We start from the raw sequence: 17925 nt of genomic DNA, 5'->3' as shown, positions 1-17925 counted from the left end.
AAAGCTTAATGAGGCTGCTTTAATTCCTCCACTAACAGCTTCCAGGAGAAGAGGCCTGCACCTGGCCAACACTTTCAACAAATCACCTTAAACAGCTAGAAGCAATCCAAACTGAAAAGGGTATTTTTTTCAGAGGTAGTTAGAAGCTAAGTTGTCTTGGCTCCAAATCTTGTCGATGATCTTTTATAAATTCATTCTTTCAAGAACACGACGTTATTTATGCTCTTTGTCTCTCTCTTCCTGGCAGAAAGTATTTTTCTTTCAAAGAGGGGAATTCAAATGAGGTTTCAAATATTGTCCAAAAATTGAGTCCCAACATGCCTATCTCTGATCAAATGTTTTAATCGTCTTTTTTTTTTTTCCCCCCAAACACTCTGTCTTAGTGCTGCAGTTTTGATTAAACAAGCAGTCTATTTATTCCTCAAACTAATTATAAAGGTGCATCTATTTGGCTTTCAGGTAAGGTTCCCTTGTTAACCGTTTGTACCCACTGGCTACACTACTCTCAGGAAAGGCAGGTAAGTTAAATTAGGCCAGACACAAGGGAATCGAGAGGCTGCCAACACGTTTGCTCAGAAAAGGCTGTGCATGGAGATGGCTAACACAGCCGCTGTTTTCTGACAGAAGGATGCAAACACCCACGTGGGACTTTATGTACCCCTTAGGAAAAAGGGGGTCCATGTGGTTGATCTTACAGCATTACCTTTTCTTTAAGAGAATGAAATGCAGGGAAGGTAGAAGAAAGCTCAAGGGGCTTCTTCAGCTTGACTATTCAGTCTGTGGGTCTAAAGCACACGTGTGGAGCAAACTCCCCACCAGGAAAATGTTTGCATCCATTTACGCCAGGTCTGCAAGAGCTGAATTCCAGCATGAGAATGAATGGAGTGCAGCTCAGACACCTGTCAGCAGTAGCAGCCTTGAACAACTTCCCACAGCAGCATTCAGATGACATGAAGCTCAGAGGACCCTTCTTATGGGCCCAAGACAGGAAGGGCAGAAGAGCTGCATTGATTAATGAGTAACATGTGACAAGGCGAAGGCAGGACTCCACTGCTGAAAGGCTTTTTCAGACCAAACACGATTCACAGTTATTAGACTGTAAATTCAAGAATGTCTGGAGAGATGACATTTCACCCTGGTTCCTGAAACACTGGAGCATGCTTAATTCCCCCCAAAAAAACAGATTTGCTTCTAAAAATCTGCTTTATGACACAGACTTTTGAACTGGGTTCCTTTGCAATATCAAAGATACAGTAACTACAATGGCATGAACAATGAATAACTCAGCTCCTCTTCCCAATAAAAGATAGCAAAGACTGAGTTGTTACTTCTTACAACTCCCAGTTGCAAATTATTACTAAATACTTTGCTGTTTCGTAAGGGGAGCTGACTGTATCTTGCAGTACTGCACTAAGTACTCCTCATTCCCTCCGGTAACAAACAAAAAAGCCACATAGCTAAATACACAGTCCCTCCCCTTCTGCCAACAGGACGTAAAATCCAGAAGTCGGAGCAAGAGTTCTCCCTTGATTCCACTTAGAGTGACTTGTTTGAAAGTTTAATATATGCAGTCTCTACACTCTGAATACAAATAGGTAATGGGGAAGCAAATTTCAAGATGCGTGTAATCTCTGCTCTGCTAGGGAGCACCCACAATTTGTCAGCAGGCAGCTATGACTGGGGAGAGATGTTCACCCACCATGCTACAGGAAGGTTTCCACTTTTCTCAGGCAATATTCTGACATCTGTGACTATCTTCATTGTTTAATGAGATGAGAGAAAAACATAAATAACATTCACTGCATCATTTAGTCTGTGTTACTGTATGGAAAGAATCTTCTCAGTAAAAAAAAAAAAAAAAAGAGGTGTCAAAGCCTAATCTGTCAGTTACGGTCCATGAACACTGCACTATGGCTAATTTTCACCCACTTGTCAAAGTCCCGTTTAAACTCACGTATTTTTAACTACTCACGTTCACATATATTTGTGTTCCCAGCTGTTGCAGGTTGCCACTCTTTTTGATTATATCCAGGACAGCAGCGGTCACAGGTTTCCCCACAAGTGTTATGCTGACATTCACACTGAAACCTACAGAAATAAAAGCTTCTTAGTCCACTGAAACTGGATTTAAACTTTTTTTTTTCTTAATTTTATTGCATCCCAAAACTGACACATAATGTGGAAAAGACAGGACGTAAGTTCATGTGCAGAGAGGTCAAACAGTGAAACTAGAATGTTTTAGAACTTCCCTAAAATTATTCATGATTGGTTACTTTAATCATGATTATGAGCTTATTAACACAAATTAGTTATAGAAAACATTTACAACTGAATTCATTAGACTGGATTATGAAACTTTATGCTAGAATATTAAATCAAACTGATATATAGCAGCTTACAATGTACCCTATTTTAGCTTCATTCCAAGGCTCAAGCTTGTTGACCTACAGTAAATCAAAATATTTATCAACTTTCTATGCATGTCTTCATCATTTTTAATTTATGCTTTGTTTACAATAGTTTTATTACTGTCTTTATTAAACCATAATCATAACTTCATCTTGTTACATTTAAAACAATTCACGTTAATCATCAAGAAAGCATAGTTCATATTTATTTTGATTTGAATAGCCTCCATAAGAACAGGCTCTCGTTATGGGCTAGGTCTTACTATCATGCATAGTAACTGAGTCCCAGGAGTAACAAGCAGACCTTGAGACGGGAGAGGCTTTTTCCAGCATTCCTCTGTTATCTGTGTAGCCTAATAACCAAGGGGCAATCTAATTTTCAAGTACAACCATTCTATTCTGGTAGATTTCACCCCTTCTGCACTTAGTTTTCTCTAGCATAGACATCTGAAATGGAGGCACCCATTTGCCCACTAACTCTTCATTAAAAACCAATTTAAAATATTACATTATTCTATCAGTTTATTTCAATGCCATTACGGTTAAGAGCAAGAGCTGTTTTAAACCAGGGTCTTAAAATGTGTTTTGAATGGCCTGAATGCTCACAGTCATTTTCCTAGAACAGATGAGCCATAGAGCTTGATCTAATTCCTTGTGAAATCAACATGGATATCATAAATTTTACAGGGAAATGGAACTTTCCTATAGATTTCAGGTAAGTGTGTGACCTGTTACTATCCCTTTTTAATTCAAGCTCACTCGTAAAAAGTAACATTTGTAAACGAAGGGTAAGATAACATATTCATTCATTAAAATTAATATAATCCTGCTGCAAAGTTACTGAAATGACATTGATGTTTGCTAATAGCTCCTGTAAATATCAATAATAAGAACACAGTCAAACAATTATAGAATGTAAAGACAGTTGTAAAATATCTTAGATCTACTGCAAAATGAATGCAACTATTTTTCTAAACACATATTAGTTAGAGCCAAGTGTCCAAAGGACCTAGACAAATAGTCAGCAGTCCCAAGTTCTGCTCCTACAAAATATTCAAGTAAAAAATGCAGTCTGAGTTCTACTAACTTTATGGCTGTCTTCTTCATTAATATACTAAGAATATGATACCAAAAGTCATGTTTTTCTCTTGTATCTTAATAGTCAATTCAGCTAAAATGAAGTATCATCCCACTGACAACAGGATATAGCTCATTCAATTTCTGTTTTTATTTTTTTCTAGTAGTGATCAGAAGTATTGGATCCTGTCTGAGTTCAGTTAAAATGCTCTTTACCTCCAGAAAGTTCACTAACTTTGTTACTGAGTTGGCTTTTTAATTCCTGTTGTTGCGAGATGATATCAAACCATGTTTTCCAAAAAGAATTAAGGGTTTCTAATGAGCTATTAAATTTTCCAAGCTCTTAATTTCAGTTAAAATCTAAACAGACCTTTTTATTCTTGTATTTCACATACAATAGCTCTTGACATGTTTTCATGTCAATCGTTAGCAGACTCATTTTTTAATAAAAATTTCTTCCAAGGCTACATTCGATAATAAAAAAGTTCATTTGAAAATGTTTGTGGATTTTTTTTTCCTGATATTAAATTAATGTGATGCTCAATTTACTTACTGGTATTGGTTTTCAGCACTTTTTGCGTTACATACTTCAGCATGGCCATGGCAAACACATCGACCACCAACACTGATGTCCTTTATACTGTAGTAATACTACGGAAGAATCACAAGAAATATATATGTCTTTTCTTACTTGTATTATGGCAGACATATCAACATCAGTAATTTCTATGTGGTTAAATCCTGTTAATGATAATTTTAAAGGCATGACTTTACAAAAGGCCACAGTCAGGCAACCAATAGTCAAACCTGTACTGACATTATGTCTCAGTATGAGTCCCAGCAAATCAAGCCAATACTCATGGGCTGCCTGGTAGCAACAGAACACAGTTTTGGGCTTGCGTGGCTCAAACCAAATGCATACTGCTGTAGCTCTCCATTCCCCAGCTGCTACAAAGCCACCAGTGCCCAAGCCTAAAACTTGTTCAAAGTCAGCTTGACTATGGAGATGTACAGGTACAGTTTGGGAGACCGTGGTCTGGTCAACAAGTAGGACACACTGGTAGGAGCAGCAGCTTCCCCATTCAGTCACACATGGTCACTAAACACTAGAAACCAACAGAGATCGGTGGCTCAGATAAAATCCCTGTGACTCAAGCTGGATTTGAACCTGTGACATGAAGCCGAACCACTTTGTATCTCACTCTGACGCCTTGCAGGCATCCAAGGCAACAGTAGATAAAAATTTCATCAGTTCAACTCATTGAAAATCCCAGCAGCATATACACATCAATAGTAACTTCTGCATACATTTCTGTAGCTCAGAAGTTGCTTCCTTGCCTCCTTAGTGCACCAGGCAGAACAGAAAGCTGGTTGCAATTCTGGATCTCTATGCACCCAAAAAGACAGTTAAAGGGCCAGAGAAATTGCCACTGGGGGACAAAGAGAAAAAGGGTCAGAACGTTTTGCAGTTTTGTCTCCTGTGCTTACTCATTCACAATATAGCTTCTCTAAGTGGTATAAACACCCTCTTCTTTTATGTAGGTGAAGTTGGCTGCCACAGATGAGATGCTTTTCCAGGGCAGAGAGCTTTTGAAAACCTCTCTCTCTGGCTTCTGTAAAGCTACTTTGCTCTAAGCAGGAGAAGAGCAGTAAGTGGGATATATAGACTAGGAAATAAGATCTGTATTATTTTTCACTTTCTGAACAATCTCTACTCACATATACTCACTAATTTTTTAACTGTGCCCTACCATTTTCATGCTGTAAATAAAACCTGTGCTTTCAGTATTTTCAGCACAGCTAGAAGTGACACTTTTGACTCCTGCCATCATAGCTGACTGTTGTTTTTTTTTTTTTTTTTTTTTTTAATATAGTAAGACTGTCGATAGTTACGTGCAGCTTTGCAGAACTATGCTGTACTACTAACAGGAATAGTCCTGTTATTGGCTAGTAAAAAGTAAAATTAATAATAGGCCAAAACAATTAATAGGCCAAATTGCCACAGTTTAGACATAAAACATTCCCTATATAATTCAATGTGTCATGAACTCCAGCCATTAACAGAAGTCAGGCAGTCACTTGGACAGGAGAACAGAACTCGTCTGGTTTTCATCTGCTTCTCTAATAAGTTTAACACACAGACTTTCCTTATGTATATTAACTCTTTCCTAGACTTTGAAAGCCTCTACAATGAAAATGTGTGATCTCTTTTAACAATTCAATAAAACACTTGTTGTTTTATTCATCTGTCCTACATCCCATGGCCATAACATCAGAAGTTTCTTACATTAAAGCTACGCTGCTTGCCAAGGAAAGTAAATACTTCTTTTACATGTGCCTGTGAGCAACATCGTAAAATTTACATAAGACAATAGAGGTGCTTAATGGGAGTGCTATCAAGTGACTGGAACTGTTTTATGATTTTCAATACAGAAACCCACACACACTTGTGCAGTGCCTCACCCCAGGGTTTCCTCCAATTGTTACTGACTCTTCATTTGAAATAAAAAGGTTTAAAATAACAATACAATATGACGCTTGCAATCTCTCTTGATGCACTGGTCCCTTGAGGGATCTGGATTTCCTTATATTTCCCCACTAAATGAGTGGAACCTTGGCTATCAAGCCCCAGGATAGCCCAAAGTTCACTAAAAACACCTATGTATCTCAAACAATACGTCTACAGCTAGTAACTTTTGAGTAGGCACTCTGATTCCTGCTCCTTCAGAAACTCAAGTAATATTTTCTGAAATCTCTCTACGAATAAGTAAGGGAAAGCAGTGTAAAATAAGGCTGGTGAGACAGCTCAGATTTTCGCATTGGCTCCTTATAGCTCTCGTGATGCATTCAGCTTCCTTTACTATTCAAAGTCAGCAAAAGAAGATAGCCTGTTACAAAATCATTACTTCCCCTCCATAACTACCTGCTATCCCAGTTACCTTCCCATGTCAAGCAGACCTGGAGAAAATACAGGGATTTACAGGTAGGTCATTGTAAATATTGATTGTTGCAAACCTAAATGATTCAGATCATTTTTGGTCTCTAAGATGCTGGATATAGCTGTTGAATATACCTCTGTGAAAACAGTACTTACTCTACGGGTTACAGTAGGGTCTCGTTGAGCTTTTGATATCAAGTGTCCAAGAAGTGTATTAGTTCTGAGAAAATGAAGGCGTATGTTTGTTGCTTTTGTGAATTCCCGAAGACTAGGGGAATAAGTGAAGTTTTTTGCTCCTGGGCGGCCATTTACCAAAGATACTACAATCTAAAAAAAATAGGAAGTATATTTTTGTTACACCATATCAACTGCAAGTATCAGTAGTGGGCACAGAGTCAAACGTTTGAGTAATAACAGAATAAAAAAAAAAATACTATTGTTTCTGAGCATATTTGCAATAGCAACTACACATTTCATACTGAAACCAGAACGTCAGGAAAAAACATGACTTGGACCCTCCTGAATTCTTATTACACATATTACACCTAAGTAAAAAATAAATAAATAAATCAAAGAGTGCCCCTATCTCTTTTGAAAACAGTGTGTACAACACACAAAAAGAACACATTTTAGTCGGGGGGGAAAAAACAAACAAAAAACAATAGGTATAGTTACAAATAGTTACATGAACAGTTGATAGTGTCAAGGGGAGTTTTGTCAGAGTAATAACACCAGGTTTTGGCTCTTTCCCAAAGCACGTTTATTTTTGGGTTAAGGCACAAACATTCCTGGAAAATATTATTGTTACCAGGTCCAATGCCTGGGAGCATATTAATGGTCTTCTTGAAGAAAGTACACAGTGTTGCTTTAGAAAATCCTTTCACGTGAAAGCAGGTTTATCTAACTTCCAAAACATGAGCTCCAGTACAATTTTAATTTCTTAAAGAAAATTAGCAATCATGAATCTCTATTAAATTAACAATCTGGTGTGCAACCGAGTAAGAGACTTCCATTTATTTATAACCAGCCAGATAACAGATTTCTATTTTCAAATAGCTCCTATAATCTGAAACACGTAAGAGTAGACTGGTGGCAGTTCTAATTGCAGTACAATTATTTTAGGAGAAGTCATGCAGCATGTAATAGGGGATGGTAGCAGCAATAGCCTTCTACAGAAATTGTTCTTAAAAATATTTTATCTGGAAAATTTTAAAGATGTGTTAATAGGCAAATTCTACTTTAATTCTAAACTACAGCCCCAGATCCATACGCATAAAACTCTGCAGGAGTTTAGATGTAGATTCTAACTGCATCAGACATAAAACAAGAACGTCAGCAAGAGTGAACAGCACAGCCAGGAGTTTAACATCAAGTCAAGTAACACAAGCCACATTTCTGCAATAGCAAGGATCAAAATCAGAGTAATGCTTTTGCAAGCACATGTACTTCATTACAAGCATGTAGTATTTTGTATATTTTTTCTTAAATAGAAACTTATTCTTGAATGGTAAGTATCTGTTTCTATGGCCTTTTCTCCCATGAGGAATTCTTGTGTAGTTAAGTTCTTTCAGGTACATTGAAACTATTCAGAAAATGCAGTGAATATCTTCAAATGCATATGCATAAAGCGAGGTACCTAAACCATAATAAAGAATCTATGCAGGTTGCTTTGAGCAGCCCCTATCCCCTGGTGACAATTGGGAGATGTCAGCCCACTCTCCAAATATCTCACCAGCTACTTAAATGCTTAATTGTGGATTTATTGTCATTTCAAGCAATCATAACTGAAAAAAATACTTTCTTTTCTACATTTTTATTGAAACAGTGAACTTCCAAAACTGTTCACTTCCAAGATTACACTGTATTTTTCTAAAAGCACTTACCTCCCCATTTTCAAGAGGCACAATGCGAGAATACTCTGTAGTGCAAATGACATCGTTGTCCCTCCTCACAGGAACATTAGCTTCCTTTCCGAAGCGTTCCAAACAATCTGCTTTGGAGTCTAGTCAAGTCAGAATTAAACTCGTTTTATATATGAAAATATATACTACCGTATATCCTAATTTGAATTAACAAAGAAATATCCCCTGTGCTTTAGGTAAATTCTCCCCCTTACCTGAAAAATAAAAAGCAGCGATTGCTTCCCTTAGTGCATAAAAATGGAAATTTCTAAAACCAAATTGTTTTGTGTCCCAAGCAATTCAGTGGTTCCTGATAAGACACTACACAATCTTTCTAATGTCAACACAAAAAAAATAATAATAATTTATCTACTCCAAGATTTTGTGCTTGTATTTGACTTTGACGTTTGCAAGGAACTCTGGAGTCCAATGGGATGAAGGACACTGTAGTTCTGATATACTAAAAATCAAGACAAAAAAAAGCAAAACAAAAAATCCCAACAGACTGAAAAACATTGATGTGCTGAGTTAAAATTTCCAAATATCATACTCACTTTCAGTTACACTTTTTTCACTAATTCATCGTGGACAACTACGATAAGAGAAACGTATTTGACAGTCACTGTCTTCACTACACTACAGCTGAAATCTTCAGCAATACCAATGGCCTGATTTTCTTGCTACTGGGTGAAAGATTAAAGATACTTACGAGCAAAATATTGCCAGGGAGTGTAAGTTTTTCCAAAGTCCACTGATCTTTCTAAGATCCAGAGATCTGGACGAGGAGAATTTGCAAACTTGATAAGGATATAGGCGACATGGAAAAGCTGGTAACAGAACATGTAGAAATATTATCAGCAGCTTTTGGAACTCTATCAAAGTCATGCAATACTAAAATTAATGCCAGTAAAACCCCTTTACTTTTGTGTACAGTGAGAAGGTGATCTGCAGTTTCATGCCCATTGAAATAACAGTCCAGATTCTCAGCGGGTAGCCTCCAAGCAGCTGTTAACAACGTACTTCACCTGACAATGTGCTCCAATACATTAAAAAAGCTGCAGCAGAACTCTGCTGTAAGCCATCTGTTACCTTGCAGAGCAGCTGTTTCACATCCAACTGATTGCTTGGGTGTGTTCATGGTCTATTACTTAACCCTGATGAGTTAGCATCTCAACTCTTTACTGAGCTAAGATACATTTGCAGCATCCTGGTACATTCTCTAGAATGCTTGAGGCATTCTAGTCATGTAACTGTGCATGTAGGGAAAGAAAATCATGGATATTAGTGAAAATGCACATATTTACCTTGGGGCTCCTTTGGCTGCATTTGATTGTAACCAGAGGCACCTGTTCCCTCACTACAAGAAACTTTCTCGATAACTTTGCCACTTCCCAAGTAACAAAGCAACTCTCCCCAGAGCTTTATGTATGAAGTACCACAGGAAAGATTCTTATGTTGGTAGATCATTCATTGTCTGAAACTGCTCAAAATGCTTCATCAGTTCCAAGGCTGCCAAGGCCAAGAGTCCCACCTGGCTCCTTTAGGTGCTCAATGGGTATCACAGAGATAGAAAGCTCCTCAATGCTACAGTAAATATGGATTTGACAAGAACAGAAATTTTACTACAAGCCTCTTGAGATAGTCCACAGTCATAAAAATCTGCACATCTGTGAAATTAACCCACACAAATGGCCGAATACAGATTGAACCCTAAGGGCCATCTAAAATTTAAACAACCATGATGTGGATATGAGTTGTCGATAAAAGAGATCAGATGCTGAGGGACAGACAATACACGAGTGCAGCTGCACTGGTATTTCTCACTCAACAGCATAAATTCAGTAACTTCTGCTTGCCAGAGAGTCTTACTTGGTTAGGGCTCCTTTCAGACTAGATCTTCACACAGCCATTCCAGACATCAGCTTCTGAATATCAAAAGCATTCAAAAAAGAAAGAAAAACCTTCTCACAGAGGAACATGAGAATTCAGGGACTTCATGGAGCACATTCTCACGATGCTACCTCACATCCCAGCAAAAGTAACTGAAGCTTTTTCATTGTGCATTCAGTTCATGCAGTATGTGCAACTACATCCAGGGCAACTGCCTGGTCTACACGCACTGAGGCATCACTGCAGCAGGTGTTGCACCTTGAAACCTGTTTTAGAAACTGTTGATTTGATGAATGTTACTGACCTCGGTCAGCGGGAAGGATAACCAAGGGAAAAAAACCCATCATGATAGTGGTGGGATTTACCCTGCCAACTTAACACCACCTCACAAGCACCAACTTCACTTCCTGTGATACTAAATTAGGCAGTTAATTAGCCAGACAGTACCTACATTCAGGAAATTACTTAGTAGGTAACAGTATGAAGGAAAGTGAGTGGCAGTCATTCTGTTGGCAGAACAGTTCTTTTCCCCAGAACTATTCACAATGACTGCACGGCTGGCACAATGTCCTTGAATTACTGATTGAAAATCTACAAATCAGTGGTCAGAAACTCTGGGGACTGTGGCAAGATATGCTCTTAATGAGTTTTTGATACTCCACCTATGCAACTTCTGCTACTTGACTGGCAAGTTTCAGTGCAGGGATATTGGCCATACAGACCCTACATGTCATCCAGCATGGCCATTCAGTGCAAAGTCTGGTATCCTCCCAGGGAAAGGTAACAGTTGTGTAATTCCTAAAAGAAATTGTTTTACATTCTTGCTTTTTACTGTCAAGATCTCTTAAAACCAGGTCTGCACCATGCAGGCAACTGCCTATCCATTAATATTCTTGCCCCTATGCTTTAAAGTCTTTAAGAATTCCATTCTTACAAGCATATTAACAAGGGCTGACAACAGTCCACATGCTCATCAAGCCAGATTTCATCAAGACAAATGTCTTAGAAAGCTCAGGGGGACACAAAAGAAGCACACATAAAATGCAGACCGCTCCTCCAGGACACCGTTGCTTGTAGTCACGCTGTTGAACCACGACGACAATGACCTTCTACCTACTCTCCAAAAAAGCTGACGGCACCTGCCTCAGCCTGTCATGCAGTTCTATTCTTTTCCTGAGATGCTCCTCAGACTGCTGACACAGGGAGTTTCATCTCCTCTTGTCTCGTAGCAGGTGATGCCTTCTCGTAAGCGTGAGCAAAATAGAAGCGGTGAATTCCATTCCCACTGTGCTTCCTCACTGCTGAAGAACTGAAACCTGAAACATGCTCACTTTCCCATCCGTGTCACCCTGGACTACAACCTTTCATACACATTTAAAGAAAACTGTGCCCAAAATGAAGACACACAATAGTATTCTGTGTAGCACAGCTGAATCAGCACGCGGTGCCCTTCAAACACCTGTATGCCAGATCTGCTGCGCAGCTGTGGAACTGATGTAAGCCCGTGACTACTCAATGTGTGTGAAGCTGAAGGAGTCAAACATGTGCATTAAATCAGGAAAGCACTCTTCTACCAGGCCTGCCACTAATTAAGGCACTGCCTCACAGCACCACACTTGGCATACTTCCATGGAAACCACAAAAGAAAAAAAAAAATGTACATCAACTTCAAACTACTGATGCACATGAAAACCTTCAATTGATGTGCATTCTCCTTCCGTCTCATAGTTTTAAATGCTGCTCACGTTTGTACGATTGCATTCAGAAAGTAGAAGGGAATAAGTCTCGAGGAGTGTTAAAAATGCAACAAAGCAGTAAAAATAACCATTCTTTTGGTTTTTGTTGCAAATATCTAATAGAATTTATCCACACACAAAAAAGAAATAATTGCAGACCAAGCAATAAAAATATAATTAAATGAAGTAAAAATCCCATGATTATGGTTAAAACAAAAGGCTTTTATTTATTCTTGTTGCAAAGGGGTCAGCACCTCCTCTCTTCAGTAACCTCTCAGTAGGGCTTAAGGCATCCTTAGAGACCCAGAGACCTACTAGTCACTTCCATCACGATTTAGCAACCCCCAGCCATAGATTTTTGCAGACAAAATTGTAATACAAAAAAGTCAACTAGAGAGAACTGAACCAGACTTTTTGGTGGTTACCACCTGGAAAAGTAGCTATGGTAAAGGTGCAGAGAAAAGCCCGTGTGCACAGTGTGTGAGAGGCATTAGATCTGTACCATTTAATCCCAAACACGTAAATGCAGCAGTGCTAACGTTACATACACAGGTGACTAGAGAAGCTCATATGACTTCTTTGTTTAACCAGCCACTGACACCGAGAAGCTACGCTTGTATTTAGTTATCCACGTGTCTGTGAACATGCCTGGCTGGCACAGCCGGAGATGTTAAGCCCTTTCTCTATGGCAGTCAACGTGCAGGACCAGAAGGGAAAAGTTCTCGATGTTTCACAGGCAGTATTCTGGAAAGAACACTTTCGGAAATGAAAGGGTGGTCTATTGTCCAGGTTCTTGGTCTTTCTGCCAAGACTGCAGGCAAATACATCAACGATTGTCAGCTACAATCCTGAAATTTCTCATGCAGCCACTTTTCCATTGGGAATTGGACAAAGACCAACTCAATGCTCATAATTATTTCTTACATTGGGCCTATTTCTTCAAAGAACACTGAAGTTATTCATACGGGAGAGGATTTGTATGGTCCAGACCTCAGTTGTCCAGGAGATAAACATCCCCTTATGAAGGCTGCAGTGCAAAGTACAAAGAACACAGCAGGACTGTCAGCACTAGAAGAAAACATGGGGAAGTGTGGAGGGCTGAAGGCTATCGTGAAGGCTATTTTACTATGTTGAGATGAAAAGTGAGGTAGTTAGGGCAACACATCACAGATTAAGGTAACATGTAGGAATGGACATAGAGAGGAAGGTGGGAAAAGGAGACTTCAGACACTGAGGGAGTGAGATCAATGAGTGGGAACAAAGATCTTCCTAAGAGGATGCTGAAAAAGAACCAGAGGAAGATGGTGTCAGGAAATCTAAGGAGCGCAGGCCTTCAAATATCTCTCTGTAGGCTCTAGGAATAAAATCTCTCAATACCAAATACACACAATAATACAAGCATAAAAACAAAAAATCCGGCCATTCAAAATGTCTTAATTAAATCTGTAAGAAAACACAACACATTGACTACTTCTTAAAGCACAACATATGAGCAAGAAATGGTTTATTTAGGGTGTTTCCCTGATTAAATCTGGCAACTGGGCTAAGAATATACTTGTAGTGGGAATGAGGAATAAATGGAGCATGTTCCTGTACATGTTTACATGCTTTAATTGGCAGATGATATAAAAGCATCAAGTCTTCCACAGGCCATACTACTAATCTTAAAATTATGTTTCAGTTTCCCTCTCTCCCTAAAGAAAGCAATTTATTTTTCATCATGCTATCCTGAACCTTCATCTTCTACATCTAAACACAGAGTTCAGAAAAATAGCTGGGGGAGTATTGGTGCAATATTTGCTGAGCATTAAGGAAGCCAAAGATGAGGGCACACCTGCTAAAGACAGGCAATCCAAAGAGTCAGGGGATCAGCAACGAGGTTCAGTCAAACAGTCTGCATTCAAAAGATTAAAATATATTGAAAACTATGTTGGGAAAATCTGGGCCAATTAAAGGTCTTCATTTGATCCAAATATTTGAAACAAGTCAGGAATAGCCACAGCATAAGTAGGTATGTTAACAGAATGGAGAGAATGCCCCAGGGATCAACATTGTAATTATTATTCAGAAGGGCTGTGATTGATTAGAATTATAACTGTAGTAGAGTTATAAGGCAGAAAGGGACATAAAGCAGAGCTTTTGCTTTAAAGTTTTTGCTTTTTCTCATATTACAAAGTACAACAGAGTGAGCATTTTTCTTAACATAAAGATTTAAGATCCTGAAGAGATTTTGACTGTCAAAATCATCCCCAGTTCTTGTGAAACAGGATCAGCAGCGGGTGGGTGTTCTAACGCCAGTTTAATGGGCTCTCAAACTTTCATCATGGCGCAACTACTCAATTAAATATTGTCTTCAGAATACTGACAAAAGGCTCCACTGGGACTTACACTCTGAGTCTTAAAGATATAATGGCAGGAACACAGCAAATAAAAGCCTTCTGGCATTCTGCTTCCTCTAATTGTGATTATTTGATGACCAATTTACAACTCAATCATTGCTTTTCTGCACACATACGTACCTTACTCTGTCCTATTTTGCATATACATCAAAATGTGAAAGTATTTCCATATTTTGTTTGAAGAAGGTGTCTTATGTTAAAATAAAGAATATGACAAACAAGCAGTGAGGAAAACTACATTTCTGATATCTTCCCAGTATTATTGCATGTTGTTCCGCAGGGTATTTAGGCACAAACCTGATTTTAAGCACATTCATTTTTCTTTATGGAAAAAAAGCCTTATTTCAGTTCATTTAACAGGCAACTGCACTCTGAAAGTGTTTGTCTGTCTTTCTTGACTACTGAGAAAGTCTGCATGACTAACTGAGTAAGCTCTTAATTTTTAGGTCCCTGAAATAAGGTAAGGTGAGTTGAGGTCTCAGTGTTTACTTGTTCACTTCAATAGACTTACTCTGTCACAGTATTTACTTTTCTTTTTTATGATTAGTATTGTGCATTACAGAATGAATTTGGGATGGGAGAATACCAGGCAAAATGTCAAAAGTGAATCTCAGGTTCAAACACATCCTGAAACCAAGGTTTAACTGACTGAACACAGATACAAGATTATGTCTGTTTGCTTTTCCCTTCACAAACACAAACAAATGAAAAAAAAAAAAAAGCACCACACACAGAGAAAACCTAACAAACCATCCACCCTCATTCATCCACCAAATAAAATGATCCCTTCTTGATCACAAGTCCTGAAGTCATTTTGACCTGTGTCTTGGATTTCCTTCATTTCACAGTAAGGGAGTTCAGAGTAACCTTTCCAAGTGGTACCAGAGTAAAGAGAAAGACACAGCCTCCTGCTGAGAAATCTTTTAATAACTAATAACCAGCACATAGCTGGTCTCCAAGGAGTCCCATGAGAAGAGGGCACTCAATCCACATCCTTCCTCTGAAGGAAGGAGATTTCTCAGAAGTTTACTCAACCCATAACAGATTAAGTGCCTGTCAGTAGCTCCTCCAAAGAAGCTAACAAACACACGGTGGTAACAGTAGTGATGGATGGAGCAGCTTCACGGGTGTTACACAAGGTTTTGATGATGATATTCCAGTGTTGGTCACAAATACGCTGGATTATACTGCAAGGCAAATTACAGACTTTAGTCTGCAACCTAATTCTGTCTTACTGAGACCATCAAGGAAGCAAGCAGCTCAAAATCAAAGATCTGCTTTACTGGAAGGTAATTGTCTGTCCATGCCTATTCATAGCGGCACCATGCTCTGCATTCAGTGTCCCCCTGCTCTGCATGCCCAGCCTGAAAGCCACACTTCTCTACAATTCACTGGGAGTGAATGGCTAAGCGACTCAATTTATGGGAGCAAGAAGTCTCAGGGGATGCAATGCCCCTCCACAGTGCATTTTATCAGAGAGTGCGTTTTTACCAGAGAGAGATCACACCATTGTGTGCTAGGCTAGTGTGGATACTATGGCCTAAAAATTAAACGGCTTAGACATAACTCCTTTTTTCATGGTACAGTGGAAAAACAGCAAACACGCATGGCATTCATTTAAACAATAAAACGTAGATTCAATTATCACAACAGTTCAGTTTAACTACTGAAATTCTCCATTTCCATCTAGAGTTATCTAGTATTTCTGCACTGCTGGAACACTAGATTAAAAAACAATACAGAATGAAAATATCCTCAAAATGAGATGCATTCCAGCCATGTGAGGCATAGGAGCATTAAAACCCTATGTAGTGGAAGAGGCAGAATTATTTGCACCTGAATCCCCAACAAAACAGCAGCTAAGTCTCAAAGATAATTTTTTCCTTTGTTATTGTTTTTTTTCTTTATTATCCTCTTGCTATTAACTAAATTGAAAGCCAATTTAAAAAAATAATCTTGGCCTATGTATCACTAGTGTCAGTAAACAGTTACCACTGTCCAAAAAAAACATTTATATATATATATATATATATATATTATTGGAGGCTGCAATACACATGTATTTATAGGCATACATTTTCAGCTGGTGTAAAATTGCAGAGCATAACTAATTTTGCTGGATCAGTGCCCAATTAGGGCAGCTGAGAATCCAGCCCTGTGACTTAAAAGCTACAGTTACAGATGCAGAGGCTTTACTGTTATCTATTTGCCTATCACCTGCAGAAGAAATACGGGTGATCATGTTACTGTCATCTCACTAATTCCTATTACACTGTTTTTGCTGACCCTTCTTTTTTAGGTCATGTTATCAATATTATCCTGTCTACCTTGAAGATCTTGCTGGATGACAGAGGAACCAGAAGGATCCTCGAGGCAAAAGCAGACTTCAAACATTATTCTCAAGATGTGTACAGGGAAAGTGATTGTGAAATCTCTCTGTACAGACCCATGGAAAAGGAGAATATGAAATGTAAGGCACAGCCCTTGTTTCAACTGGGCAATTCCCTCTATAACCTCTGGTTAACAAGTTACAATGCTTGTGAAAGAAAGCACAGTCATTGAATCAGGATGATACCTGTGGCAAAAACACACATCATTAAAATTTCCAGGAAAGATAATCACTATAATAACGTTAAATCAGTTAACAAGGAAAAAAAAATGTAATATAAAACAGACAAAAAAAAGTATGGGGTTGGAAGTTAAAATAATTAGTTCAAACATCCCTCCCAATTGCAAAGCTTTTATACAGAGGCAAGAAATGATCAAACCTTAGGCAACAGCTCACGCACTCACCTGTCCCAGATCTAAAGTGACATTGACTTCGTTGTATTTTAAACCCATAGACAGAGGAGGACTTTGCCACCAACGCTCCGTTCCATCGATCGCGTTAGTTATGGGGTGAGCTTTTCTGGGATCAGCAGCATTGCAATAATCACAAAATTGTCCCTGAAACACAGTTAATTTAGAAGATGGCATCAGCTGAAATCTTATGCATGCACTCCAGATGCACGATGAGATTCAGATCAGAGCTTTGACTAAAAATGGAGTTAAATTTTACTTCTCTATAGTGCATTTTTTTTCTGTATAATGATTCCCCTTGTAATTAATATACACACTTATGCCCTGAAACACACACAATTCTATGTTACAAAATAAAATTCAGAAATCTCTTTAAGACAAGATTTATTGTAGTTTTCCTTCTCAATACGTTTACTGATACCTTGCTGCAATTACCCTTATGACTTCTGCAGGCATGTCCACGGGAAATTGATGCAACAAAGATTCTTATAGCTGGATTAAGACCAATACAAAAATTACCCTCTATTCTCTTAAAGACTGTGAAATGTCAGTACATGCACACAGAAGACTGGCAGTAACACAACCATAAAAAACACTCAACTACTTGTGGATGTGTAAGATTGGTGTTATAATTTTATAACAAGGATTTGTTTCTTTTTCCATGCTATTGAAGTACATTCTGAAAAAGAAACTTCTGCAAAATACATACCCACGGAAAATGCAATGGGTTACACTGAGTATTCCCTTTAAGGACAACGAAAGAATCCCATTAAATCT

The 17925-nt window shown here is 38.4% G+C and overlaps 1 protein-coding gene across 2 annotated transcripts in view; it reads right to left on the bottom strand.

The window, feature by feature from the left end:
- The window catches only part of LAMA3 (laminin subunit alpha 3), a 111764-nt gene that overhangs the window by 88747 nt on the left and 5092 nt on the right, over positions 1 to 17925 (bottom strand). For both annotated transcript variants that reach the window (XM_084509363.1, XM_084509364.1), the window contains exons 2-7: positions 17143 to 17295; positions 9034 to 9151; positions 8307 to 8425; positions 6580 to 6750; positions 4039 to 4136; positions 1973 to 2088 (exon numbers count right to left, since the gene is read on the bottom strand). In XM_084509363.1, the coding sequence (XP_084365489.1) occupies positions 1973 to 2088; positions 4039 to 4136; positions 6580 to 6750; positions 8307 to 8425; positions 9034 to 9151; positions 17143 to 17295 (775 nt within the window). The remainder of the gene's footprint in view (positions 1 to 1972; positions 2089 to 4038; positions 4137 to 6579; positions 6751 to 8306; positions 8426 to 9033; positions 9152 to 17142; positions 17296 to 17925) is intronic.

Source organism: Aythya ferina (genome assembly GCF_964211825.1).
Source record: "Aythya ferina genome assembly, chromosome: 2".
Classification (NCBI taxonomy): Eukaryota; Metazoa; Chordata; class Aves; order Anseriformes; family Anatidae; genus Aythya; species Aythya ferina.
This window is presented reverse-complemented; position numbering and strand designations above follow the sequence as displayed.